At 42.6% G+C, this 25,783-nt stretch overlaps 2 protein-coding genes across 6 annotated transcripts in view; both read right to left on the bottom strand.

Moving 5' to 3' along the window:
* sned1 (sushi, nidogen and EGF-like domains 1) overlaps positions 1-1,181 on the bottom strand; it is a 37,263-nt gene extending 36,082 nt beyond the window's left edge. For 3 of the 4 annotated variants that reach the window (XM_044044445.1, XM_044044446.1, XM_044044447.1), the window contains exon 1: positions 512-820. In XM_044044445.1, the coding sequence (XP_043900380.1) occupies positions 512-730 (219 nt within the window). In that variant the 5' untranslated portion in view covers positions 731-820. Of the gene's footprint in view, positions 1-511 lie in introns of all 4 variants that reach the window. The other variant, XM_044044448.1, reaches the window with a different exon arrangement.
* A 749-nt stretch (positions 1,182-1,930) lies between these two features.
* crocc2 (ciliary rootlet coiled-coil, rootletin family member 2) overlaps positions 1,931-25,783 on the bottom strand; it is a 43,754-nt gene continuing 19,901 nt past the window's right edge. The window contains exons 10-36 of one of the 2 annotated variants that reach the window (XM_044044432.1): positions 25,344-25,440; positions 25,065-25,154; positions 24,847-24,975; positions 23,297-23,496; positions 22,742-22,924; positions 22,168-22,312; positions 21,520-21,666; positions 21,217-21,447; positions 16,960-17,153; positions 16,389-16,516; positions 15,859-16,028; positions 15,569-15,748; positions 14,412-14,546; positions 14,188-14,331; positions 10,876-11,114; positions 10,619-10,778; positions 10,358-10,525; positions 8,925-9,309; positions 8,715-8,836; positions 8,506-8,626; positions 8,262-8,416; positions 7,592-8,032; positions 6,907-7,056; positions 6,621-6,821; positions 4,900-5,031; positions 3,549-3,728; positions 1,931-2,604 (exon numbers count right to left, since the gene is read on the bottom strand). In XM_044044432.1, the coding sequence (XP_043900367.1) occupies positions 2,521-2,604; positions 3,549-3,728; positions 4,900-5,031; positions 6,621-6,821; positions 6,907-7,056; positions 7,592-8,032; positions 8,262-8,416; positions 8,506-8,626; positions 8,715-8,836; positions 8,925-9,309; positions 10,358-10,525; positions 10,619-10,778; positions 10,876-11,114; positions 14,188-14,331; positions 14,412-14,546; positions 15,569-15,748; positions 15,859-16,028; positions 16,389-16,516; positions 16,960-17,153; positions 21,217-21,447; positions 21,520-21,666; positions 22,168-22,312; positions 22,742-22,924; positions 23,297-23,496; positions 24,847-24,975; positions 25,065-25,154; positions 25,344-25,440 (4,711 nt within the window). In that variant the 3' untranslated portion in view covers positions 1,931-2,520. The remainder of the gene's footprint in view (positions 2,605-3,548; positions 3,729-4,899; positions 5,032-6,620; positions 6,822-6,906; positions 7,057-7,591; positions 8,033-8,261; positions 8,417-8,505; positions 8,627-8,714; positions 8,837-8,924; positions 9,310-10,357; positions 10,526-10,618; positions 10,779-10,875; positions 11,115-14,187; positions 14,332-14,411; positions 14,547-15,568; positions 15,749-15,858; positions 16,029-16,388; positions 16,517-16,959; positions 17,154-21,216; positions 21,448-21,519; positions 21,667-22,167; positions 22,313-22,741; positions 22,925-23,296; positions 23,497-24,846; positions 24,976-25,064; positions 25,155-25,343; positions 25,441-25,783) is intronic. The other variant, XM_044044433.1, reaches the window with a different exon arrangement.

Here is a 25,783-nt window from a genome sequence, read left to right as displayed (position 1 = left end):
GAGCACTGTTTCCTTCTCTCCTGCTCCGTACATATGCGTCCCCACCTCTCTCCCGCTCTCTCTCTCTCTCTCTCTGTGAAAAAAGAAGTGCTCACAGATGCTCTGCAGCAACAGTAAGAACACAAACTGTCATTTCCTCTAACAACTCTTTGTAGACTTAGCAGAACAGGACTCACCACTGTTCTGCTAATAATTCTGCCTTGGTGCACTTAGTGTGGGGCAGATGTGAAGTGAAGAGAATGTCATGATGGATCCACCCACAGGGAGGAAAACATGATATTCTACAAACAAGGTTACACACAGTGGAGCTTGTGAGCGCACACAAGCATATACAAACTCTCAAAGTGCGCTGCAATGTGGTGATTGGCTGCACTCCAAATATCATCTCCCCGAGGCTCTCATACAATCCGCACCATGTCAGTTCTAATCGGCAACGGCCAAGTGCACGCACATGCACACATGCTGACACATAAACACACACATAAACACCAGTACAAACAGTGTTACTCACGTAGAGTCCTGTGTGCTTGTCTCCAAAGAAGGGGAACGCGACGGTGATCTGCACCAGCCCGGAGCCTCCGTCATCCTGAGCCATGGTCTGGGTGTCCCCCTTGTCCTGGCCAAAGGGGTAGAAGTCCTCCAGGGGCACAGCGGGGTCCACCCCAGGCAGCAGGTCCAGGGAGAGCAGGGTGCAGAGGCAGGGCAGCAGGGCTCGCAGCACCAACACCATGGCCTCAGCCACCCAGGGATGGAGCTGACAGCAGGCACCACAGAGGGAGGGAGGGAGGAGCGCACGCACACACACACACACACACACACACACACACACACACACACACCTGAGGCACCAAGAGCAGAGCAGAGCAGGACAAGACTGTACGCTTCCTCCTCTCAAACCACAGCGGTGTGAATCCTCCCCTGACTGCTCCCTGACTCTGCCTCTCTCTCCTCTCACTTGTCCTTCAGTAGTGAACTGGGCTTGTGCTGTGAGACAGAGGAATACTGCAGATTCCTTGCATTCTGCTTGCTGCTGGGCACTGCATGAGCTACACTCCGTCTCACTGAAATGAAACCAGGGAAGAAATGAAAGAAGGGGGGAGCAGCGTGATTCAGCTGAGATTTTTTTTTTTTTCAAAAACAATCCAGTGATTTGGTCCCTGATGGTCAGCTTAGAAATATCCTCAATAAAAGCTCTATTCTGCCTGCCAAAGGAGTTCTTTCAGTTTTGGCCCCACCTCCCCCACAGGGATTCACTACCTTGCATAATTAGCTGCTTCCAGCCAATCCCTGCAAAGAGGCCGGTAACTGGATAACCACTGGGCGGATCTATGATAATCAAAGGGCTGTTTTAAAGAAACTGACAGGATTTTCCTCCTACTATGCACAGTTACCGAGGCACGCGAGGTTAAGACAGCGAGAGGACATGCATGTGCGCTGAAAGTACGGTGAGAGCACAATCAGAAATGACAGGATGAGAAGGAGTAAACTGCCTTTTAGCAGCTGTGGATAAAAACACACACAGCATGGGAAACATGTGGTGTCTAATCAGTGGAGGGAAGATCACAGATCAGCTCAGGATTTTCTGGGTTGTGAAGGATTACAGCAATAAAAAGACTGATGATCCCACAGACTTGGAGGAGTCTGCAACGACCTCTGAGAGAAAACACTGAAGACAGCACTGGCAATAGAGAGCGAAGGTCATTCTCTCACCCACACTTACAGAAAATCCACAAAGGCTTTTAATGGTGCGAACCAAACTCTGGAGCTCACATGCCAGGAAAGGGCAGTGGCTGCTGTCCTTCACAAAGTTCACGGAAAATGTTCTTTCCACAACAAACTTTGTGAAAGTGCAGCCAGCAGAACAAACACCACTGACGTTCACATCTTTCTTTGAAAACTGAAATGGCCTAATTGTGCTCGGATACACCCACTTTTTTATTTATTTTTTTTTTTTATTAATCACAATTATGTGAAATACAATACGTGATAAAACAAATGATTTACACTTCACTGTAGATTCTTAATGACAAGGTAAACACAGCACCGGGAAGTGGGATCGATGAGACATTACTGTAAATACTCACTAGGACACATGATTGTGACATAAAAACAATGGTATAAAATCACTATGACAAACATGTATGTATAAGAAAAATAAGCACCAACCAAGGAAACCTTTCATTACATTGTTTCCTCCCAAAAAAATGACACAGCATAAACAGACTTAAAAACACCAACTTCAGCAAGCCAGAGGAAATCCTTAAAACAATTTGGCACATCCAGTCCACTTACAAACAAAACACTCATTGTTTGTTGTTGTTGAGTTTTCCTGCAGATTAATGTAATCCGGTGAGCACATGTGCATGGGTGGGAGTGAACGCCTTGGGACTGTGTTTGTGTGCGTGTAGCTTCCAAAAACATTGTGGATGTCGCTTGTAACATAACATTGTTGGGAAGCTGCCAGAGGGACAGTGAGCGAGGAAGCCAGAGGTGCTACATACTTCACTGCAGGGTCTCTGCCTACACACCAGGCTGCAGCATCTGATTCAAATAGGCATGTCGTCTTCTCGTCTCCTGATCCAGCTGCTCTTTGAGAGTTAACACCTAATCAGAAACAAAGGGGAACAAAAGCAGAAGAGGAAAAAGAATATTGGTAGAGACATACAAAAACATGGATATGCAGTAGAAAGAAAGCACTCAGAGAGCAAACCATTCAGTTTCCTATAATGTCAATCCAGATTATGAACAAAACAAGTGTGTAACTTTTGAATACAAACTAACATCTCTGATTCAAACGCAGTACATGAATCACTCTGTCGGCAGAATAGGAAGAGACTCATTTTGTGTCAAGACAGGGAGACAACAGCAACCCGTCAGAAATGCTAAATGCTTTTTATTATAGATTAATAACAACAAAAATCACCATTTGCAAACCATTTGAAATCTGTGTCTAAATCAACACTAACAACCTAACTGCCACTTCTCAGTTCTACGAGTCTACATGCCGAAGTGTTCGTGTAAAATACACAAATAGCTCTGCTGTATGAATGGATGAATGAATGAGTGTAAATGGGTGAATGGCAAATCTGTACGGCAGTATAAAGCAGCTTTAAGTGGTCATCAAGACTACCATTTACCATTAACATCCTATTAACCTACATAGTGAGGGCAACAGTGCTCGTCTGTTGCACCTGCGCTTAACATTTATCCTGTTTTACTTCATACACGGAATCGCAATGAACGGTTTAATATTGTTTTGTTGTTGTTGTACGTTTTTGTTCTTTGTGCGCACTGTTTCTATGCTGCCTCTTGGCCAGGGTCATTGTAAATGAGTTAAATAAAGGTAAAAAACAAAACCTCTTAAAGCTCCAGTGTGTAATGTCTGTTACTAAAACACTACCCCACACCTCGTGCGAGCCTGCAGACAACTCTACGTCCATATTCCAACTCTTCTCTTTCAGAATTGTGTCAATAGAAACAGACATTGGAAAGTTACACACTCCAGCTTTAAGTTATGCCAGTGAAAACATTAAAAATACGTGAAATACCTGTTCCTCCAGGCATTTGACCCTCTGACGATGGGCCCTCTCTCTGCTCTCTAAAGCTTGTGCTGCTTGGAGCTGACTGTCTCTCAGACGATCTGTCTCCAGATCCAGCTCCTGGTGATGGCGGGCTGTCACCTCCAGGAGGCGCTGTGCATGAGCGTGCTCCAACTGAGAGATTTGGGCCTGAAGACGGTTCACATGAAACATATATGAATATACAGCATGGAGAGAGCCGACTAAAGGGGGTTACTGAGGTCATGGTTGTTAGTTCACACACTTATTATGGAGGAAAAAGTCAAATTAGTCAAAACTTAAAGCAGAACAGTGTAACTTTTGCTGTATGTGCCGTCTCCATAGCAAACACAATGTGATAGGAGCAGATTTTTTAATTATTCTCAGTCATATTTAACTGATTGTAGTAGTTTAAGAGTTTCAGTCACTAACAATAATGAAGTTAGACAGTGTTTCTGTTCTCTCACCACACTAACACATGGTGCAAGGACAGAGGTTTTGGTGCAGTGTGGGGATTAATGAGGCTCCACTGTCCCTGAATTATTGTAGCAGTAGTAGAAAAATATGATTTATACATTATTCTTGTTTGAACACAACTTAAAAGTTATATAGACATTAAAGGGACATTAAACTTTTCATGCAATGCAAATGTTGCTCTCAATGAAAGTCTCATGGAGGCGGTTTCAGATTTCTACAAACACTTTTTAATATTCTGAAGTGTTAAATAAGATGCAGTTGGATTATTGGGATGGGAAATGTAAATACTGAGCACAGAAGTGGCTGGAAAATAAAAACCAAAGATGCACTTGCAGACCTGCAGATTTAGAATCATTGACATTTTTCAAATCTTTATAATTTGAATGTTTTTATTGCTTTATTTGTATGTTCTATTTATTCTGGTTTACATAATATTTTATTTTATTTTGAATTGTAAGCTTGTTCAGCGTCGGTTCAGTGGTGGTTGTTTTTAACATCAGTCACACCTGTGACTATTTTTCATTTGTTTAATGGTATTATCTGTCTAATGTGAATGTGTCTAATGTGAACCATTCCATTTGCTATATGAGATTATATGAGATTATACCAGATTATAGCTAGTTTTGCTACTAGGCAGGTCGAAAGGACACAATAAAGACACATAGTGTAGAAACATACGTTAACACACAAATCAGCAAGTCTTCTTAGTATCTACAGTGTCTTCCTGTTTGCTTCACTAACATGGTTTTGGCCACGTGTCGCTTCTGTTTTACTCATTAATATGAGATGACATGAAACCCAGGTTGCTTTTTATAGATATTATATCTGTAGTGTAGTGTAACCCTCTGCCTTCACTGACTCTCACCTGCAGCGTCTGCATGTCAGACAGTTTCTCAGCCAGCTCCCGCTCCAGGCTGCGCACCGTCTGCCCCAACTGCTCCTTCTCTCTGCCTGCTGATGCAGCGTCCTCCTCCCTCCTCAGCCTCTCCATCTCCACCTGAGAACAGCACACACGGAGGTGACATAATGAGAACAACTTCACCATGATTGCTCTGCACTCATTGGCCTTCCTGCAACGCCTGCTGGAAGAAGCCAAGCACAGAACGTCCTGGTTTTCACAGTCCGCCAACAGGTTTGCCATCACCGGGATCACACTGTACACTTTGTGACAACGATCAATGTGTATAAAATGGAAATAATAATAATACTACTTAATGACAGCATAATAAAACAGTTAATTATTCAAATAATCTCCTGTGTATTAATGTAACTGCCAGTTTATGGGTCATATAGCTGTGTGTCTTCACTTTGTCCATATTGTGGCACAAAGGGCTTAAACATTACTTCAGTTCTGGCCTTCCAGCAGTTCTACAGTTGACTTTGAGATGATTTTAATTGCACTTAAAGCCATTTGTGGTTTGGCTGCTTCATATACTTCAGATGGTTCACTGCACATTGAGCATCAAAGCCCCTAACTGAGTGTGCAAAGGCCTAATGTACGTCTAATGTGTCAGGGTTCAGGTTAAAATGATGAAACTGAATCTCTCACACAGTCCTGGAGTTCACAGAAGAAAATGTTTGTTGGCAGATAAATGAAGATATTGGGACTTCTGATTACGAGACATAACCAGAATAACATTATACTCAGAATAAGCAATAATCGTCATATTATGCAGACATGTGTACATCTTAATCAGATTATAACGTCCTTTTGGAGATTCCAAAGCAGTGGACGTATGTAGACACAACTTCATGTATGAGTCATATTCAGACAATGCTCTGTAACATGTAAATGGGAATATGAAAGGAATAGTAGAAGAAGTAGTAACTTATGTAAACATAGTCATCTATGATATCATATTCAGAAAAAGGGAAAATGAAGAATAAAAAGTATGAGGAATGAGCCTGTTTTAAAACATCACTGGAAATAAAATAAATCTCTGTGGTAGCTTGCAGGTCTTCTCCAGTCTTTTCACTTCAGAATAAAGTCAGTCATCAGATTACTTGTATGAATGATTTGTTTTTTATTTCAGGATTAGAGAGGATTAGAAATGAGCATATTAGAGGGGCGGCTCAGGTTAAACGGTTTGAAAATAAAATATGAGATGGTTTTGTCACGTGCAGGAGGGATAGTGTTGATTATATTGGACAAAGAAGACATGTTTGTATAAGTGTGTAATAACTTTAATTTGGTTTTCATAACTTTAGAGTGAGACTTTTATAGAAACCAGAGTGTGTGTTTTGTATTTTGAAGCTGAGGCTTACAACAGAAAGAAGAAAGAAGGAAAAAAGTCATCCTTTTTGGCATGTGAAGGCCACCATAGTTCCTTGAAGAGCTAGAGAAAGGGAGGGGTGAGCTGACGAGCCCTTTGTTTTAAACATTCTGCTGTCTCACCATGAGATGTTACTAACCCTCACACACACAAACAAAGACGACCTCAGTGACGGTTATGGTTGTGCAAGATGATATAATGTTTGCTCTTTTAAACAGGACCCTGTAAACGCTGTGTGCTCTATATATGCAGTTAAATTGAATAAGTCATTCGATAATAAGGCTGTTATGTGAATTTGAGTTCTTCAGCTCACCTTCTCCAGGGCCCTTCTCAGAGCTGACTTGTCTTTACTAAGTCGAGTCAGCAGCCTCTCCATCTCAGCTCTCTCACTTTGAAGCTTTTGCATCGTGCTGTGCAGACTGGTGGACTTGTCATGAAGTTCTGCCTTCTCTCTCTGCAGCTGCTGGGAGCTGCCTTGGGCCTGGACTTCAGCTTTCTGCCGCAGCTTCAGGTTCTGCAGCACAGACGTTCATATATATGTCAAACTGGAGCTTAAACCTTCACACCTGTGTTTACACCTTTACCTCAGAGTAACTCACCTCCTTCAGTGTCCAGTTACGTTTCTCCAGCTCTGAAATCTTAAGCTCTGCGTCCTCTTGGGCTCTTTGGAGGTTTTGGGTGCGTTCTGTCAGTGTGTGGTTCAGCCTCTTACTCTCTGAAAGGGTATCCCGTGTCTTATCCAGACGTTCCTGTGGGCACACAAATGTTGACATACACAATGAGTACACATTTGCACTTCAACTGACCTTATACCTCTCACCTCGCCTGCTTCTTTTTGTCTCTTTTACACTTCTTGACATAGTGTTGAAAGCTGCACACAAGACTTTCAGATATTTCTTTCTCGTTTTACTACAGTGAGACGACAGCTTTCGAGCAAACCAAGAGATTAATGATAAGAATGTCATGTTTTTGTTTGTTCAACACCTTTAAAGTCCATTTCCAAACTAAGGCCGGAAAATCTCTCCTGAGACGCTCTTAGAAAATTAATGAGCTTGTCCGGCCATTTTATTGCTCCCTCTTTAAGGTCTTTGAGGAAAACGAAGCAGCAAATGTGAACAGAATAATGTTCAGTCTGGAGCTGTGAAGGTTAAATAGCTGCACTTTAAATCATCTTCTAATGAAGTTTTAATCAAAAGTCCTTGAGAGGAGAAAGGTTAAACATTTAAAATGGAAAATATCCTTCTTTAAATGGATTTCCTGTTCCTGTATGTTCTTTTTATGTACCTGCAGCAGCCTTCGGTCCTGCTCACTGGCAGTCAGAGCCTTCTGCAGCTGTGCGATCTGCTCCTGCAGGGCTCCACTGCTGCTCCTGTTGTCACCGAGAGAGTCCGACAGTTTGTGGATCTGCTCTCTCAGCTGGCTCTCATGCTGTTCCGCTCGAGCCAGTGACGTGGTCAGTCTCTCCTCACTGACCGCCAGGGCCGCACAGCGGTCCTCGCTCTCGCTCAGCTTCCTCCTCAGCTCCGTCAGTCTCTCCTGCAGTGCCCCGGCCTCTGCATCCAGCTCTGCGGCCCTGAGCTGGGCCCTGTGCAGCTCACCCTCAAGGGTGCGCTGAGTCAGCTCCAGGCGGCTGGATCTGTTTTCTGCTGCGTCCAAAGCCTCTTTCAGCTTTCGCTGTTCTGCACTTGCACGAGATTCCAAATCCTGGAAGAGCTCCAACTTATCCTATGGAATCAATTGCCGTTTAAAGGTCCGGTGAGTAAGAGATTTTGATGAAATGATTTCAATTTGACAGAAATGGTACATAGAATATGTACACTTGTGTTTTTTGGGTTTACAATCACCTGAACATGTGAATTGTTGGCTAGCATAGATTTGAAGAATTGTGTGAACTCATATGACAGTGGTTTGGGTGTAATGGACATTTGTTTATATTCATAAGCTCTGTTTTTACCCTGGACTCTGCTTCAGCAGCTTGCAGACTAGTCCTGAGTTGGACTAACTCCTCCTCAAGGCTCTTCTTCTCTCTTTCTGAACGACATGCGACTCCCTCCTGCAGGGAAAATGATAACTGCACCGCTTGCAATCGTTCTGTCATCTCTCTTTTTCCTGCGAGACAAAATAAAGATGTTGTTTGTCTCAAATAAATAAACAAATGATACTTCTTGTATATTTATAGAGTCCATTGGGTTTCTTACCCTGCTCTGTTTGCTTCAAGGATGCCTGAAGTTGCAGTACCTGGGTGGCTGATTTATTCTGGCTGGCTTTGAGCTGTGCCACTTGCTGACTCAGACTGACGACCTGAGCTTTGGCTTCATCCTGAGAGAAAATAAAACATGTTGCTGGATCCACTGCAAGTGATTTGTGTATTTAATGTATATGCAACCTTAAGGAAATTCAAATATACCCTGTCTCGTTGTGCTTCCCGAAGTTCCTGCTGGAATTCCTGCAAGGCTGAGTGCACTGTGTCGATGTCCAGCTCTTCATTTTCACCACGAGACGCAGATTTGTCCGTCACGTTCTCCCCTCCTGACCAAAGACCACACTCGTTACCGTGTACGCGTACAGCCAACGAATGGCATCATAACACCTTAGTGTAAAATTTCATGGCAATTACCTCTTACTTGCAGGTGGCATCTCCAGGAAGAGGGAGACCGTCTACGTGAGCCAGGTGTGTTTGGAGGCTTTGAATGGCTGATGCCAACAGTGCGACGCAGAGCTGAATACATTCCTGCCAGCTTTAGCTCCAGGTCCTTACGTTTAGCGTCACCCGACCGAAGCTGCTCTTCCAGGCCCTGAACCTTACGTTGCGCTAAGTCAACTTGTGCGGACAGATCTGCGACCTGGACCCTGGCGTCCTCTAGTGCCTCCTGCAGCTGCACAGAGGTTTCTTTATGCCTCTGGTTACTCTGCTGTTGATAGGCCTCTTTCTCCTGCAGCAACTCTCGACTCTGCTGACCCTCCGTCTGCATTTCCACCAAACGACGCTGCACACCTGCGACCTTTCGAGACAAAAACTGACTGCATTATTTTCAGTAATAGTTTCATTGATATAGCACCTTTCATATATAAAATGCAGATCAAATTGCTTGATAATGCAAAGAGGATGTTTAAAAAGTGAAATGCATAGACAAATAAATAAATAAATAAATACAAATATAGAAAGAAAAATGCTTCAGTCTGATTTTCTTCATATCAAGCAAACATTGAAAAACATAAATTAAAAAGGACAAAAATGCACTTGAAACATCCAATGAAAAAAAAAATAAATAATCAAAGTCTCCAGATTCTCCACTGTTTGTTTTTTTTTGGGTAAATGTGAAAACAGCTAAAAACCAGCATCAGCAGTAAATTTTGAATCTTGAATCTTCACAAATTAAAAGAAATGTTGTCTACATTTAACCACTCACCTTTTTCTTTTGACATCTATTTCTACTATTTATCATTCACCACTGTTAGCAACCAATATCCTCTGTCTGTAAATAGAGTGCTGGGACATAGTTTCTGTAATAAATTGAGCTTTGAGAGTGTCTCAACCTTAGGGCTGGATGCTTCATATGTATACAGAATATTCCACAGACTGGTATATTCATTTTACTCCATATTCTTTAAATAAAAATAATAATAATAATAAAAAAAAAATATATATATATATATATATATATATATATATATATATATATAAATATATATATATAAAAAAAGAGGCTACATTAACCAGGCTTCAAATTCACCATAATGATGTGCTTTCTGTTTCAAGTAGCTCTCCATGTTCTTGGAATACAAAACTCTGCCATACATTCACTTGACAACTCAAGGACACTCTCACTGCTGAGGTCATGAGAGCTTGGGGACCCTAAAAGTTGAGTTATGGGACAGAAGAGGTTAAAATCTCTTCATCATAAAATACAAAATCTAAAAGTTCTTTATTATATAACAACTGTTGGTCTTGTTATATAAATATATATGAGTAGACTGTGTTTGTCATGTTTCTCTACAGTTTTTCATGTTATTAACTTTGTTGCAGCATAACTCCTGGTATTTGTCTACCTCATTTAGCGCTGCGTCTCTCCCGGCCTCACACTCAAGAACTCTCTGCTTGAGACTGAACGCTTCGCGACGTGCCTCCTCCTCCTTCTGCTCCTCCTGACAAACCCGAGCCTGCAGCTCCTGCAGCTCCTGTTTCTGCCGGCCGTTCTCGCCTTCAAGGATCTTGACCTGCTCGAGTTAACACAGCACAAACCTTTTAAAAGTAAATCCCTTATTTATAAATACATCTGATGGAAAGCAGTGACCTCAGTATGCTTTCACCTGTCTGCGCAGCTCCTGCAGCTGTCTGCGTGCCTGCAGGCGAGTCTTCTCCAGCTCTCTCATACTGCTCCGTAAGGTGCTTCCCTCTTGGTCCATCGAGCTCCTGCATTCCTCTAAGACTGACACTTTCTGATCCCGCTCTTCCACGGCTCGTCGCAGGCTGCGTTGTTTAAAATGAGCACGACAGAAAAATATCAAATCATCCATCGAAGACCACAACAAAAGCATTCACTGGAAATCTGCAATTTCAGCTCTACCTGCTGTTCTCACTCTCTGCTTTTTTAATCAAAGCTCTGAGTTCCTGGTTGGAGGCTTGGATGGCCTCTTTCTCTCTGGTCTCGTCCCCCAAGAGTCTTCTCTGGTCCAAGGCTTCTTTTCGCTGCTTGTCGCGCTCCAGCGCACACTCCTGGAGCTCTCTGTGAGCCTCAATCAGCTCCCTGCGCCCACTGATAAGTCCATCCTGAGCTTCCTGGAGCTGCCGGCGAAGACCTTCTAACTTCATGTTCATGAAAAGCAGGATACTGGGTCAGTGAGGGTAAATTAGGAAGTCTTCAATAGACACAGTAAACCTGTTGAAGCACTTTGTAGGACTTGTATGACGTTAAAACGGCAGATTTCTTTGTTGTAGCATTATTTGTATGTCGTGTCCTTCATCTGGAAACAAGCTCTGCCAAGCAAAACTATCAGACCTGACTGGGGGAGCATTTGTGTGTATACAGCAGCAGTGGTGGGCGGGGACAAGAAGCATCTATCACAGTAGAATTCTCCCTTTAGCAGCCGTCGTGTTGGATTATTGTTGTATTATTATTTCTGTTCCCTCCAAGATTTTAACACTGCTTTACTGAGAAACAGAAAGAGTCGTGTGGAGCCGACCGGCTTAAAATCAGCCTCATTTATCAATGTTTGAATTTAAATAACTACTTCACAACAACTTTAAACATATACGCAATTATTATTTTAAACCTCTCCCTTTGATTAATGATAAACTCCCATATAGAAATACCAAGTTTATCTTTTTCATCTTAAATTAGTGGTCAAGCATTACATAATATATTTTATAATACATTTCCTTTGGATATATAAACAGTTTATCAGGATTTAATAAACTCCGTCTAAAACGTTTTTTTTTTCTTTAAACGTGTTTTCAATATAAATTCAGTACAAATGTCCAACACTAACAAAATTCTTCTCGCCCTTAAAAAATCATCAGAACCTTCCATCAAGCTGTTCAGCAGCTCAAACACATGCACAGGAACAGAAAGGAAAAGTCCTTCAGTACACTGCAGAACTGATTTGGGATCAGATAATGAATTTCAGCTTCTTTGTTTGAAAGCTCAGCATGTCTTACTCTTAAGTGCTACGTGCAGAGTCTCAAGATACTGTATGACCTATATTCTGTTTTATGGCAACATGTGTTTAGTGAGAGAAAAAGGGAGGACAGAGCTTATCTGGGCATGGATAGGAGCCAGGTGGGCCTGTAGCGAGCTGCTGTCTCCCCCAATCTCTTTACTGGGCCTCACAGTGTAAAAAATCCGGGCAACATGATAAACAGTAACCACCCCACCCCCCCCCACTGAGGAGGTGGTGGAGGGGTGGGAGTGGAGGAGGGAGGATGAGGACCAGGATGAGGAGGAGTGTTCTGTTCAGAGGCCACACAAGATGGTTCTTTCTCATAAACTCTAATGTGAGAAAAAACAAGCCAGTGCTGATCTGGCCATTTATACTTTATTTTATCAGATTTTTTTTTTGGGGGAAAGTGAAGGAGAAGGGCCAAGAATATGAGGGCAGCAATGGATGGGAGACGGGGACGTGGAGTCCCAGCAGAGCCAGGTTCTCACCGCTGCAAGGAAGAAAATAAACACTCCCCTACTAGCTTATTTACACAAGGGGTTAACTCAATGTATTATGGTACCAGGGGCTGTGTCGTTCCTGCTCTGGCAGGGCCTGAGTGGCCACCGGGCAAACCGGGACAAATCCCCATGTGATGCTGCATCAGTGGACCAGTGGCTGCCACAAAGTCCATGGAGTTCTGACATAATCATGACAATTTCAGGACATTCCACACAAGTTATAAAGTTTTTAAAGTGTACCGTAAGGAAAATGGATTAAAAACATATAATGTAATGCTTAACCACCAATTTAAGATGAAAAAGATAAACTCGGTTGAGCTAATTCGCGGTTTTAAGGCAGCAGTTGAACCACCTCTGTGTGTGTGTGTGTCGTCGCCCGTCATTCAGAGCACATGACTGGGCTCACCTCGCGAGTCAATCACAACCAATCAACCCTTTATTACCAGGTCTATAATTCTTTCCTCATCCAGCAGCAAACTCTTGTTCTCCATTTGTCACTGTTTGACATGAGAATCCCAAGATTTTATTACTGAAAATAATCAACCAAGGAAATGAGTCTGGGTGGCAGCCAAATATGACAGCGTCCCTGAAGCCTGGCTCGATATATGGTGCCGGGGTCGGATGTCCAAACCTCAAAACCCCTCTGTTCCGGCTCCACAACCGCATTCACTAAACTTTGACAAGACGAACGAGACGGTGCAAAGACAGGATGATCATCATTTTTGGAGTTTTTACTGAAACCAAAACGTCCCACGCAGATAAACTATTGACGTTTCCAAGAAACCCAGGCTATTAAATCAAGGCACGACGAGGCCCTCACAGCTCAGCAGTTACATCTTAATGAGGTGATTGTGAGCTTGTTATTTCACTGAAGCGCGCAGCAACCTTGTGCCTAAAATCCTGACTTCAAGCAAACCCAGCAGTAGAGATTTACTGCTCTCATTTGGCTCAGAGAGGTATGTCACAAAGCCAAAATTATAGTCTAATTGCACTGTTATGTTTATATTAAGCCCAGTGGATAAATGATCCTCCAGTGAACGAGACAGAAAGAGCTGGGCAAGCATCATAAGAGTGGTCACCACACTGATGGCACCGTGATGCTAGTAAAGCTCTGTGGCACCAGCTTGTATCAACAGTAGCCTGTGGTGAATGGCTCTCCTTCACCCTGGTACTAACTCCCCCTTACACTTGAAGCCGATCCCGTCCTTTGCCAGTCCAAACAACCCTGTCATTTCTTATCCACGTCAGGGATCCAACTGTACAAACAAACCCCGCTATCTATATTTTCAGACCCACCTGATACAATCTACGGTTTGTTTTGGTGTTCCTCAAAATCAAGATCTGACAGTCACAAAGACACCACATTATTAGGTACATCTGTTCAAGTGCTTGTTATAGCAAAATATCTTTTCAGCCAATCACATGGCAGAAACTCACTGTCAATTGAAGTGACTTTGAACGTGATATTAATTCTTGGTGAATTTCAGAAATATCTGATCTACTGGGAACAGGATGTCGAAGCTTCATGTTGCAGCTGAATGTCCCTCACTTTCAAACATGTAGGAGAACATTTGCAACCTTCAGTTAGCATTAAAACTGAAAAGGTGGTTCGTTTTTTTCATTAAATACATGACTGCCTGCAGTCAGAGAGACAACCTGTATAATTATTTTTATACCATTTTCTGCCAAATGGAAACACTGTTTTTCCATTATTCTCACCTCCTTCTGTGCATGTTCTCTCTGATGGTTCAGCTCTTTGACCTGCTCCGTCAGACTCTTCTTTGTACTTTCATGGGAGTTCAAAGATTCTTCAAACTGAGTCCGTAAGTCCTGCAGCTCAGACTGAAGGGCAGCCATTGCATTCTAGAACACAGAGGTACACAAAATAAACAAGTGATCTGAAGAACACTAACCGGAGCTCACTTCACCGTGTTACGTTGTACCTTATCCTGCTCATGTGTGCTGAGTGCCTTCCTCTTCGTGTGTTCCAGCTCCATATCTGCTGCGGCCAAGTCGTGCTGCAGGGAAGTCAGCTTCTCAGTGAGAGCGGCCTTCTCGGCCTCCTTCTGGGACAAAGCCTGTTTATAACAACGTACATCAGGCAATGTATACACAGCTGAAAAATATCTCTCTTTTAAATAGAGAAAATAGAGATTATGTGAAACAACTCCCATCTGGGATTAGGTTAAATAGACACTATAAATTGACCGTGGGTGTGAGCGATGGACTGGTGACCTGTCCAGGGTTTACCTGCCTTTCTCAGCTGCTCTAGCTCCAGCCCACTGTGACCCTCACGTGGTGTATAAATGAATGAATGAACTCCCTATACTGTATATTATGGGGTAAATCTCCAACTATAATGACATGAAATTAGGTGAAGAAATTAGGTATCTTGATTATATGTGGCTGCCACTCGTAAAAGTCATAAACTACTGGTTTATCTCGGGGGTGTTTGTCACTCCTCTCTCTGAAATGTGTGCTTTAACTTAATCAATATTAAAAAAAATAATCAGAATTTTTAAATTAATTAATTAGCAGATGCTATCATGCTTCAATAGGTGAGAGAATGGATACACGTGACTTGTATAAGGATCCTGGCAGCACGTGCTTGCGATGGTAAATTTGAAAACAATTCATCTTAATTTCATTCTTCTGCTGACCTACACTATTTTCCCATGGCTCAAAATGCACTTGTTTTCATTCAAATGTAATGTTTAAGAGTACACTGAAGTGAGGAGCTGCAGCTCTTACAAAAAACCTTTAAAAACAAATCACAAAGACAGCTGCTCTGCTCAGCACTCACTCCTTATGATTTTATCTATTTATTAAACTTACATCCTAAATGATGTGCACTGATTTGTTTGGGTGTAAATGTTGTTCTTGGACTGCAGATGCTAAAGATATAAAATGGTAAGATTTAACTTTAAATTCTGCACTGACCTTCGTCAGAGAGTTGAACTGAATGTGGGAGGAGATATCTCGTTTACAAAGAATAGGACAGACGACCCAAAAACATATCAACTGCAGCCTCTGGCTCACTTCCATGCATGGAGGCTTAAAAACATAACGGACAGATGGAAGTCACGACACACACACACACCTGCTGCTTTTCACTCTCAGCCTGCAGGAGGCTTTGGTTGAACTCCTGCTGCAGCCTGGACTGCTCCTGTTGCACCTGCTGCAGCTCCTGCTGGCTGCGCACACGCAGCTCCTCACACTGTCTCCACAGCTGCTCTTCAGCCTGCTCCCTCTGAACCTTCAGCTCTGCACACTGCTGCTCCTAGCAACCACCGAACACACACACACACACGCGCTCATTAGTTAATAGAAAATGAAGCATCTCTAATGATTACGTCAGAGTAACAGAGAAACACGGATGCAGTGGCGTACATTTCTTTGGCGTTCGGCTTCCTGTTGCTCTCTGTGAATTTGCTCTTTGTTGTTCAGGCTCAGCTGGGCCTGCCTCTCCACCTCAGACAGCTTTTCCTCCAGTTTGCTCCGCTCTTGTGCAGCTTGTGTCAACTGGTGTTCAGCATCTACCCGCATGCGAGCAGCATCACCTGGACAGACAAATAAACCCACGACCAAATTCTCATACATTTGCTAAAGTGAAGTGACACGAAGGGAAGACGAGCAAGATTTTATTTGGGGGTTTATTTATAGGGGACACTAATGCATGGCTGTCAGTGGAGTATGTTAGCTTAACACCACTTATGTGATTCATGTGTTTGTGTGGAGCAGTGGGACACTGGTCAGCTGAGAAAGCAGCTCCAGTGATCCTGCAGCCCAGGATCAGAGCTCACAGCTGTTGCAGAGCTCACATCTGAAATATGGATCTCTAGTGGGCTGTTGGAAAGGCTTCATGGCCAGGGGGCTTGGCATGGAGGACAGTGGGACCTCTGAAGGAGGGGACTACTCACGCGTCAAGGCCTCGTTAGCCAGGAGCAAGCCGTGCCTTTCCCCCTCCATCCTGGTGTTCTCAGCCTCCAGAGACGAGGCAAGCTCCTGGCTTTCAAACAGAGCCGTCTCCAGGGACTCCTTCTCTGCTCTGGAACACAGCGGTAAAGTGGTTGGAGCGTTGAAAAAAGAGCCTTTGAACCACTAGGTGTAGAAGGTTATAAAATCCAATGATCCATCATGAGCATAGTTTCCAAATAAAACCATGTTACTTAAAGACTCTTGTTACATGAGACTCGCTGAGCTTTACAAAGTGGAATTTACTTTAAAAAAAAAAATATCAAAATGACCTTAAATACACATTGGCAGCTGGTGTGACTTACACAAACACACACATATACACACACTTGGTTATTTATGATGCTTTTGAGGACACAGGACTGATTTATATCCATTCCATACTCTCTTAACCATAACCATAACTGATACATACATAAACCCAACCACGGTTTTATATCTGAAACTAGTCCCGGAAATTTCAGGACGACACAAACCACACAAACAAACACACATATACACAAAATACACTCAGACCTAAGTGCAAGCAGCTCCTGCGTGAGACCACAGGTCTTTCGGTCAGCGGAGTTTAGCCTGACACCCAGAGCAGCCCTTTCCTTGGCCAGCTCCTCCTTGTCATGGGTAGCTCTCTTTAGGGCTGTGGTCAGTGTCTCAAGCTCCTTCCTGCACGCACTCAGCTCCTCTGACACACTATGCATCTGCTGGTGGACCTGGAGATCAGTACACACACACACACACAATTTAATAAACAAGATGCCAACAAGTACTTAATGAATCTTTTTTTTTTTTTCAAGCACCACATAATAAGCACTAGACGTGGATATATATTTTGTAATAGCCGTTAAGTTGTAGCAGAGTCACTAAACCTAGAGTGCAAATTCTAATTTACTTTATTTCTTTAAACCCTTTTAATTACAAATAAGAAATAAGAAAAAAGAAAAGAGCTGAGAGATAATGAAAAGGAAATACTAAGGATGAGGGTTTTGGACTGCTTGTAAACAAAACAAAGTTAGTTTTAAAATTCTCCATTTAATTTGTATTTAATTTACATCTATCTATATTTTTTAAGTGTGCAGTCCATATCACTAGAGTCAAGTTTCCATTACTATCCAAGTTATCAAGGCTGAGTCTGGATCCACTTACAAGATGGACTCCAGTTCTCCGCTTAGAGCGGACATACAGTTTCCGATAAAAAGACATACAATTGTCACTAACTGTTTATTTTCAGTGTAACTGGAGTTCATTGTAAAAATCAATGTCCACAAAGCAAACACTTCAGGAAGTCTCTTTCGGAATCTTAACACGGTAGACTGTGAAAATGAGTGACTATGTAGCAAGGTCACATACCAAATGAATATGTCCTTTTACAAAAAAAAAACAAATAAAAAGTCAGAGTCCTCTTCTTCAACTTTGGAGTCTCGATGAAGCAACCGCTTGAGTCCAAGTCTGAGTCATCAGTGCTCAAGTCCAAGTCGAGTCACAAGCCCAGGATTCAAGTACTACTACAACTGCGTTTCCACAACTTGAGCCTCAAGAGCCACAGTGAGAGGTGACTGTGAAGTGGCCTTTAGACGAACTGCCTTCAGTCAGAACGCTCTGTTGTTCATTATGGAACAGTTCATCACCTTTAGTTGGAGACTGATCCAGCTTTGCAACATTCAAAACACATCTGAAGATGTGGCTGAGAACAAGCCAGCACTGTGGACATGCCTAACCACCATGTGCAAGTTACTGTATGACTGCAATCTATTAATGGACAATGTCGTATAAACATGCAAGAATGTGCAACAATAGCTGCACTATATGAGGCAATGTGCAATTGTCACTGTTGCTTTACATCGTTGTTTTTAGTTCATGTCTATCTGTGGCTGTACTGTGTACTGTTGAGATGCATAATACTGTGTATGTGAATGATCTTTTTCTAGGAACTACAGATGGACCTTAGCTTGTGGCTACAATCTGGTACATTTACATTTAAAGCAGGATTTTTACCCTAATTTTACAGCTTTGGAGTCATTGTGATGGTTAAATGTCTTGTTGTGTGGAGATTGGGAGCTGTCTGTTAGTGGAAAACCAGCCTTGCAAGATCAGGGCCACCGACCGTTGCTTCATGGCAGGACACACACTCCCTAGAGCCAGGTACGGGCCATTAGATCAAGGCAGCGACAGTGTTATTTTAGCCATTCATCACAGCACAGAGCACAGAGTTGGTAAAAAAAGAAGCAGAAGAAAAAGCTTTTTTAGAATTGAAAAAAAAAAGCATGCAAAACGGCATGGACACGGCTTGTGTTCCTCGGCTCCATTAAAAACATGGAGAGCGGAAGCAAGGGGGGAGCGTCAGTGAGGATAAAACTGTAGACAATGGATGGTGATGTTGTAAAAATATGTACTCCAAAACTGTAGGGGGCGCTCCATTTGGAAAAGCAGTCTAGCAACCAGACTTACAAAGTTCCTCAGTACATTGTGTTAGGGAATGTGCACAGTACTGTATGTGTCTCATGTGAGTCAAACGCCAACTGGACGTGATGTCACTTCCAAATCCAAACTTCCGTTTTGAAGCCTGTAGATTTGTGATTTTGTCGGTGCCATGTTAACAACGTGGACGATACCAGCTGTCAATCACACTGTTGTGATGCCTCACCACCCATTTTGCTTTAAATTTTCCTCTGATTGAGACCATTAATTCCTCAGGAAAATGTTTACTGACTTCATTTTGTAACTAATATTTTATCACTTGCTCTTTGGCTTAACTGGGTCTATTTTATACACGGAGTAACAGTTAACGCACTAATACAGTATTTAACATAATGTTAATCTCTTTTTGCTGCTATGAAGCATAAATTACAGTGAGTCATGACACTGTATAAGATTAGTATGTCTTTTTCTAACCACTACTTAAATTAATATGACAAACAATGTGACACATTATGTAGAAAGAAAGATGAGAAAGTGGGCAAATGTACATTTTGGTGAGGAGCACGCTGAGTTTCATTCAACTGCAAGAACAGATGAATGTTAGAAGGTGCTGAGATGATGCTTCTCATGGGCTTCCTCTTGGTATAAATTAAGTAAACGCACCAGACACTTTACTGTGGGAAATGAAAACACGATAGCTTTGCACATAATTTAAGTCACTGAATCTCAATGGTCTCTGCAGGTCAATGTTAAAAACTTTAGAGTAAAACATTTCTCAGGGTGATTCAAGACAAAAGGAATTATGATTATTTACTTTTTTCCAAAGATTAAATAAAAAAAAAAGATTTACTCATTCATTTATATAGAAAGATACACACACACACACACATATATATGGAGCTAGAGCCTGGGGCATTTATGCACCTTAGCAAAAAGACTGGAATCAGGAAAACAGCTGTGCTCTGTCAGAAGCTAAGTCAGCCTATCAGCACCTTAAAAGCTTGAAATTCCCACAGTAAATCTTGTTTGTTTACTCAAAACCTGAAGTGTTAAAACAACAAGAAGTGCTTTTACAAGAGGGGTTACATGTAGGAGCTATTTCATGGCATGGTCAGTGACATTGTGAATTTGTCTGACAACTGGTGACAAACCACAGCTTTTTAACAAATGAGATTTAGTGTATTGAATAGTAAGCTTACAGAGGCACTGGTTGGAGGAAACGGTTCCTTCTGCTTCCAATATTTACGCTGACCCAATTATTTTGGTGTTGAAGGCCGTGAGAAATCTGTTATGGAACTGTGGGCATAAATGTGCACAACGTTGAAAACAACTCTCTGTGGACACGCAATGCAGACAGTATGACCTGGCCCTTAACAGAGCGGGGTCTGTCAACACTAACTGAGTGATTGACCTTTCTCAAAAGCTCTTTTTAAAGGGTGTCAGCTAAATACATAAACGCCATTCGATTGACTTTGATTGCACCTTTGTTTGAAATTTGTTAGAAAGTCACAAAACACAAAGCAAAGCAACGCTTGTTGCCACTCCACTTTAAGTGATTGAGAAGCATTTTAGTTGACGCCCTCACTGAGTTGGGTCCCCTTAAAGCCATAAATGGGCCCCTGAAACTTCTTATGTTCCACTGCAACAGAAAGTTTAAGAAGCTAAATTTAATGGTGATGTGATTTTGAACCTCACACTAATTAAATATTAGCACATAATAGCACTTTCAGCTTCTCCTCAGGTAAATGCTAAAGTGGGTGAGTTAAACCAATGTTATGAATGTGACGTGTGTGTGTGTGTAGCTCACTGAAAAGACTTGTTTTATACATGGCTGATTTATTTTCACAGATAAGCCAGCTAAAAATATTTGGATGGAATTTGTCAAATTGTTTAGGTTTGTTATAGTCAAGCTGAGCTCAAAGTGAGTATCCTAGTTTCACATTCAGAACAGGAAATAAAACAGGAGAGGATTCTTTTCATTCTTCAGGGGACGACACAGAGAGATCTGGATCTGCTGAGAGGAGAATGGGAATTCTTTAGGTGTTAATTTATTGGCTCGTTCACGAAACCCCAACTGCATATTATGTGCCTATCTATTTATCTTACCCAGTTCACATTTGTTCATGTGGATCCCTTGCTTGTTATGTCCCAGGTTTCTCATAAAGTACATAAACTACTCTCAATATCCCATTAGAGAGGAAAAAACGTGGCAGATGTGTGCAGATCTCCAAAACATATTAACGTGACAAAAAAAAAACCCATGAACCTGCTGAAAGCTATTAATAACAAAAACTCTCCCAGGTGGTGGGAGCTGGAAGGCTGGAGGTTGGAGTGTGAGAATAGTTGGGGGTCTCTGACCTGAGAGTGCTGCTCCAGGGCCTGAGCTTTCTCCCTCTGCAGCAGCCTCAGCTCGGCCTCGAGCTTCTGGCAGAGAATCTGTAAGTGGCTGTGGGAGCTTTCCAGGTCTTGTCTCTCAGCGAGCAGATTCATTATCTCCTGCTGCACCCGTGCCGTCTCCTCTCGAGCTGCTGCCCGCTCCGCTTCAGCTTCCCGCCTGCGTCCGTCAAGCACAGCCTTCTCACCTTCTGTCTGGGAGGTGGAACAAAGAGATTTAGCTCATGTTCTGGTTTGTGAAAACGTGACAACTGTTCGCCTCCTGACCTGCAGCAGAATACGGTTGAGTTCCACCTTGTCTTTGGCTAAGCCTTCACTGAGAGCAGCCATTTTGGCCAGAGAATCTTGAAGAGCAGCCTCTTGATTCTGCAGTTTGGTGAAGGCTACCTCCCGTGCAGCTCTCTGGGACTCCATCTGCGGAGTGCATCGTGAACATTAGAAAGATTCAAACCACCAGTACCATCATGAAGATCCAGGTAAGGTCACCTGGTGCACAACAATACATTACACAACATAACCTGTGAAAAATGTATGGAAGAAGTTTTTAACCACGGCACATGTGAGGGGCGCTTCTGATGCGTCAAACATTTCGAGGCAACCAAAACCTATGAGGTGTAGAGGTGACGTAAGTCGCACTAGCTTCACTGAGTTGTTTAATGCATTAAATTTGGAGAAAATCTAAACAAATCCAATAGATTTAATGTCTGTTTGCATCCTCTCGTCTCTTGTTTCAGCAGCTTTGCCTGGATAATGGAGGTTCTAAGCTTATTTCAGTGTAAAGACTAGTTTCACCTAATTCTACAGTCAGAGTATCAGCGATTGCACAGAAAGTACATTCCATAAAGTTAAGATATTTTCATCTCAGGGCGACACCCAGAAAAAGATGCTGCCTGTGAACAGCCGGAGAAAGTGTACCTTGCTAAGAGCCAGAGCAAGACTGGCCTTATCCTCCTCCAACACCTCTTTCTGTAGAGTGATTTGATTCAGATTCTCCTTCACTGTCACCAGCTCACTCCGGAGATGAGAGTGTTTCCCTTCAAGCTCCTCTAGGCTCCTATTGCTGAAACACAAAATGTTTCACACACATGACCCTCTCACACTATTCCTCTGTCTCTCACACACACAGATTATTTGTATAAACAAAATCCCTTGACAGTAATCCATCTCCACTTTGAAAGATGTAGAAATTTGGTGCCAAAGGCCACAACACTGAGGGAGTTGCTTTTTTGTTGTATCGCATGTCCCGCTCCAATTCTCAGCTAATCAAATTTTTTAAGCAAACGCAACCCAGCAAACGAGGAGGACAAAAAAAACAAGTTTCCCTCTTGCATGAGTGCAGTAATGCAATGTAAATCATTTACATTTTCATCCAAATGTCATCTGGATAATGACATGTGTTACTGATCTGAACTCTAAATAAACGGAGCTTGAAAACAATCACGGGGGACGGGATGTGCTCAACGGTCATTCTTCTGGGCTCACGCTGTACCCTCTCTGGGCCTCTGTGTGTTGGCGTGTTAGCTGCGTCTCCAGATCCTCCCTCTGCTGCCTCAGGAAGTCCCGCTGTCTTTGGAGCTCCAGCGAGGAGCCCCGCAGCGCCTCCAGCTCGGCGCGCTGGGAGTCCACCTCCTGCTGCAGCCCTGACAGCAGCTTCTCCAGACTCTCCTTCTCACTGAGGGAGATGGAGGTAGAGAGAGGCAGAGAAAAAGTCAGAGGGCGAGGGAATGTTGAGTGCAAGTGTTGCACAATGAGCATCAACATCACACTTTTCTGTAACCAATATCAACAGAACACAACATCTCACAAACATCTCCTCTAGACTGTTGTGGAAATATTGGTTTTGGATAAGAGTAGCTTAATTAAACGTACTGTAAATCCAAAGTACAATATTTGTCATCATCATCATCATCATCATAATCGTTTTTTCCAAAAACAACATTAAGGCCTAATGGCATTTTTACAAAAACAAGTCTAAATATATGAAACATTATTACACAGCCAAGCAGAAGTACAACCTTTTATCATATTTGAGCTGATCATGTACCTGGAGATGAGCTCCAGTGAGCGACAGTATCTGCTGCTGTCTCTGACACTTTCTTCTACCACCTTTTTAGCCTCCTGGTTTTCTCGGACAACTTCCTGAATCTTCTGCTCAAGCTCCCTCCTCTCAGCGTCCCTCTCCTGCATGTGATTACGCAGCATGTCCACTTGCTCGAGGGCAGCGTCCAGACATCCACGCAGGTCCTGTGGTGTGTATGTGAAAACACACACGTGTTAATAGTTTGAGACATATGAGTGAAATGCGTCCATCGTCTACAGCTTCACCCTCCTCCACGTGAGGGTCGCGGGGATGCTGGTGCCAATCCCAGCTGACATAGGTGCGTAACATACAACATTCACTCTCACGTTCACATCGACGGAGTGTTCGGTCAACCTCTGCATGTTGTTGGACTGTGGGAGGAAACCGGAGAACCTGGAGAAAACCCACGCACACACGGACAGCGCTAACCACTTTGCCATGTGACCCCATTTGGAGTGAAATGTTATTACAAATGTTAAGAATTGTTTTTTAAAGTTGCAGTGTGTAATTTCTGTTGTTGTTGATGTAATATCATGCCTCTGTTTGTTTTCTGTGTACTGAAATGACGTAATATTATAATTCATCTGAAAACAGGCTCTGTCACGCAAAACTATCAGACTTGACCAAGGGAGGATAAGAAGCAATTTAAAACTGATGATTGGTCCTGTATAATATTCTCTTAAATACTGGGATGAGATTTCCATAGACAAAAGAGGGCAGGATTTGTAGCACAAATGAATTCTGTCATTCTGTATCTAAAACAATGATGAGAAGATGATGAGAACCTGATGAGAATGTTGATCGGTGTTTTCGTCAAACCTGGAAATGATGATGTTCTCAAATAATTCTTGTTTTGTCCACAAACCAAAATCATTGAGTTTTAATGATTTCTTTGTTATCCAGAGCAAAGAAATGAAGAAAATATTCACATTTAAGAAGCTTAATCAACCGGAAATCTTGTTTGAATCATGAAAAAAGCTTCAAAGCGATTCATCGATTGTCAAAATAGTTGTCGATTCATTTTTTAATCGATTAATAATCGATTTGTCGACGAGTCGTTTCAGCTCTAGATGAAACACCAGCTCAGATGAAAAAAATACCTTTGTCCTGCTACTGCTTAGATGCTTGAAGGTGGACACAGTCTTCTGTTTTACCGGGTGAAGATAATCAGGAAGTAAGAATAAAGTGAATAGCCACCAGGGTGCGACACCACTGGTTGCAAAACATGCGGCTACTTCTCCCTTGATTTACAGTAAACATATTCTCAATCACTAGTTTCAGGTCTTTATTCAAAACAGACAATAGAGACGGGCACAAACAGGTATGAGTGGACATCTGTGAGACATTGACAGTGGACATCATCCAGTAGGAGCCTGGTTGCAGGTGACTGAGTGTCTGAAAACCTCAACACGGCGTTTGCCAAATTGCCAACCTCATGGCCTCAAACCAGGAGTTCAGATCTTTACGGCTTTCATGCATTTTCCATCTTTATCTTTGCTGTGTAAATAACATACCTGTGTTTGTTTCTGGTGCTTGGAGAGAGTATTCTGCACAGCCATTAAGGTGGTGTTCTTTTGAGGAGACCGGCCATGGAGAGGTGAGGAGAAACTTTCAGAGCCACTATCACTTTCCCCACCAACCAACTGGACATAGGTAAGAGGATGAAAATAAGTATTGTTTATAAATGACAGCAAACTATTCATCTTAGATTGATGCTTTGTTTTGTTCTGACCTGATGGACATGACTTAAAATCTTTTGGAGGGCTTGGATCTCAGTGTGGAGGACCTCCATCTCTGCTCTGTCCTCTGTTCTCCTTGTCTCCTGGGCAGGAAACCACTGAGGTCAGATAAGCAGCATACATAGAGTAATGCCTGACATTCCCCAGACTGCAGCTCTCTAGACAAGGAAGTTGTGGAGTTTATCAAACCTAAAGTCCAGATTACAGCATATTTAGCCCCTTTAACCACCCGTCTATCTGCCACCTCCCACTTCTGAGTCCCGGGGTCCCACCATCCTGTCCAGACTGATCTGCATGCTCGTGAGGCTGGCATCCTTCTCACTGTTCTGGCTCCTGAGGTGCTTGACTGTGTCGGACAGCTCCAGGATGCTAGGACACGTCAACATGTAAGAGAATGGACAGAGAGCAGAGTCACACACAAAGTTCCGGGAGACACTGGAGATACAAAACTCCTACGAGACCATCAACACTATCGTGTTCCCTGTGTAGAATCATGGGATTAACAGTGACTTTTGATAAGATCAAAAGGCAGCTTAGTTCCACAACACAAAGGCACCGGCATTCCTACAGTTATTTGACTAAAGTGCACAGGAGATGGTACAAAACACTGGAATTTTCTTGATCATCACATGAAAATCGTTTGGTGTGCAGGATTTCAATGATCAAAGCCCACAGTTTGTATTCAGTCATAGGACGGAATGATCAAATGGTT

This window comes from Solea senegalensis, linkage group LG14 (genome assembly GCF_019176455.1).
Source record: "Solea senegalensis isolate Sse05_10M linkage group LG14, IFAPA_SoseM_1, whole genome shotgun sequence".
In the NCBI taxonomy this organism is placed as follows: Eukaryota; Metazoa; Chordata; class Actinopteri; order Pleuronectiformes; family Soleidae; genus Solea; species Solea senegalensis.
The sequence above is the reverse complement of the archived record's forward strand: the minus strand, read 5'-3'. Positions and strand labels throughout refer to the sequence as shown.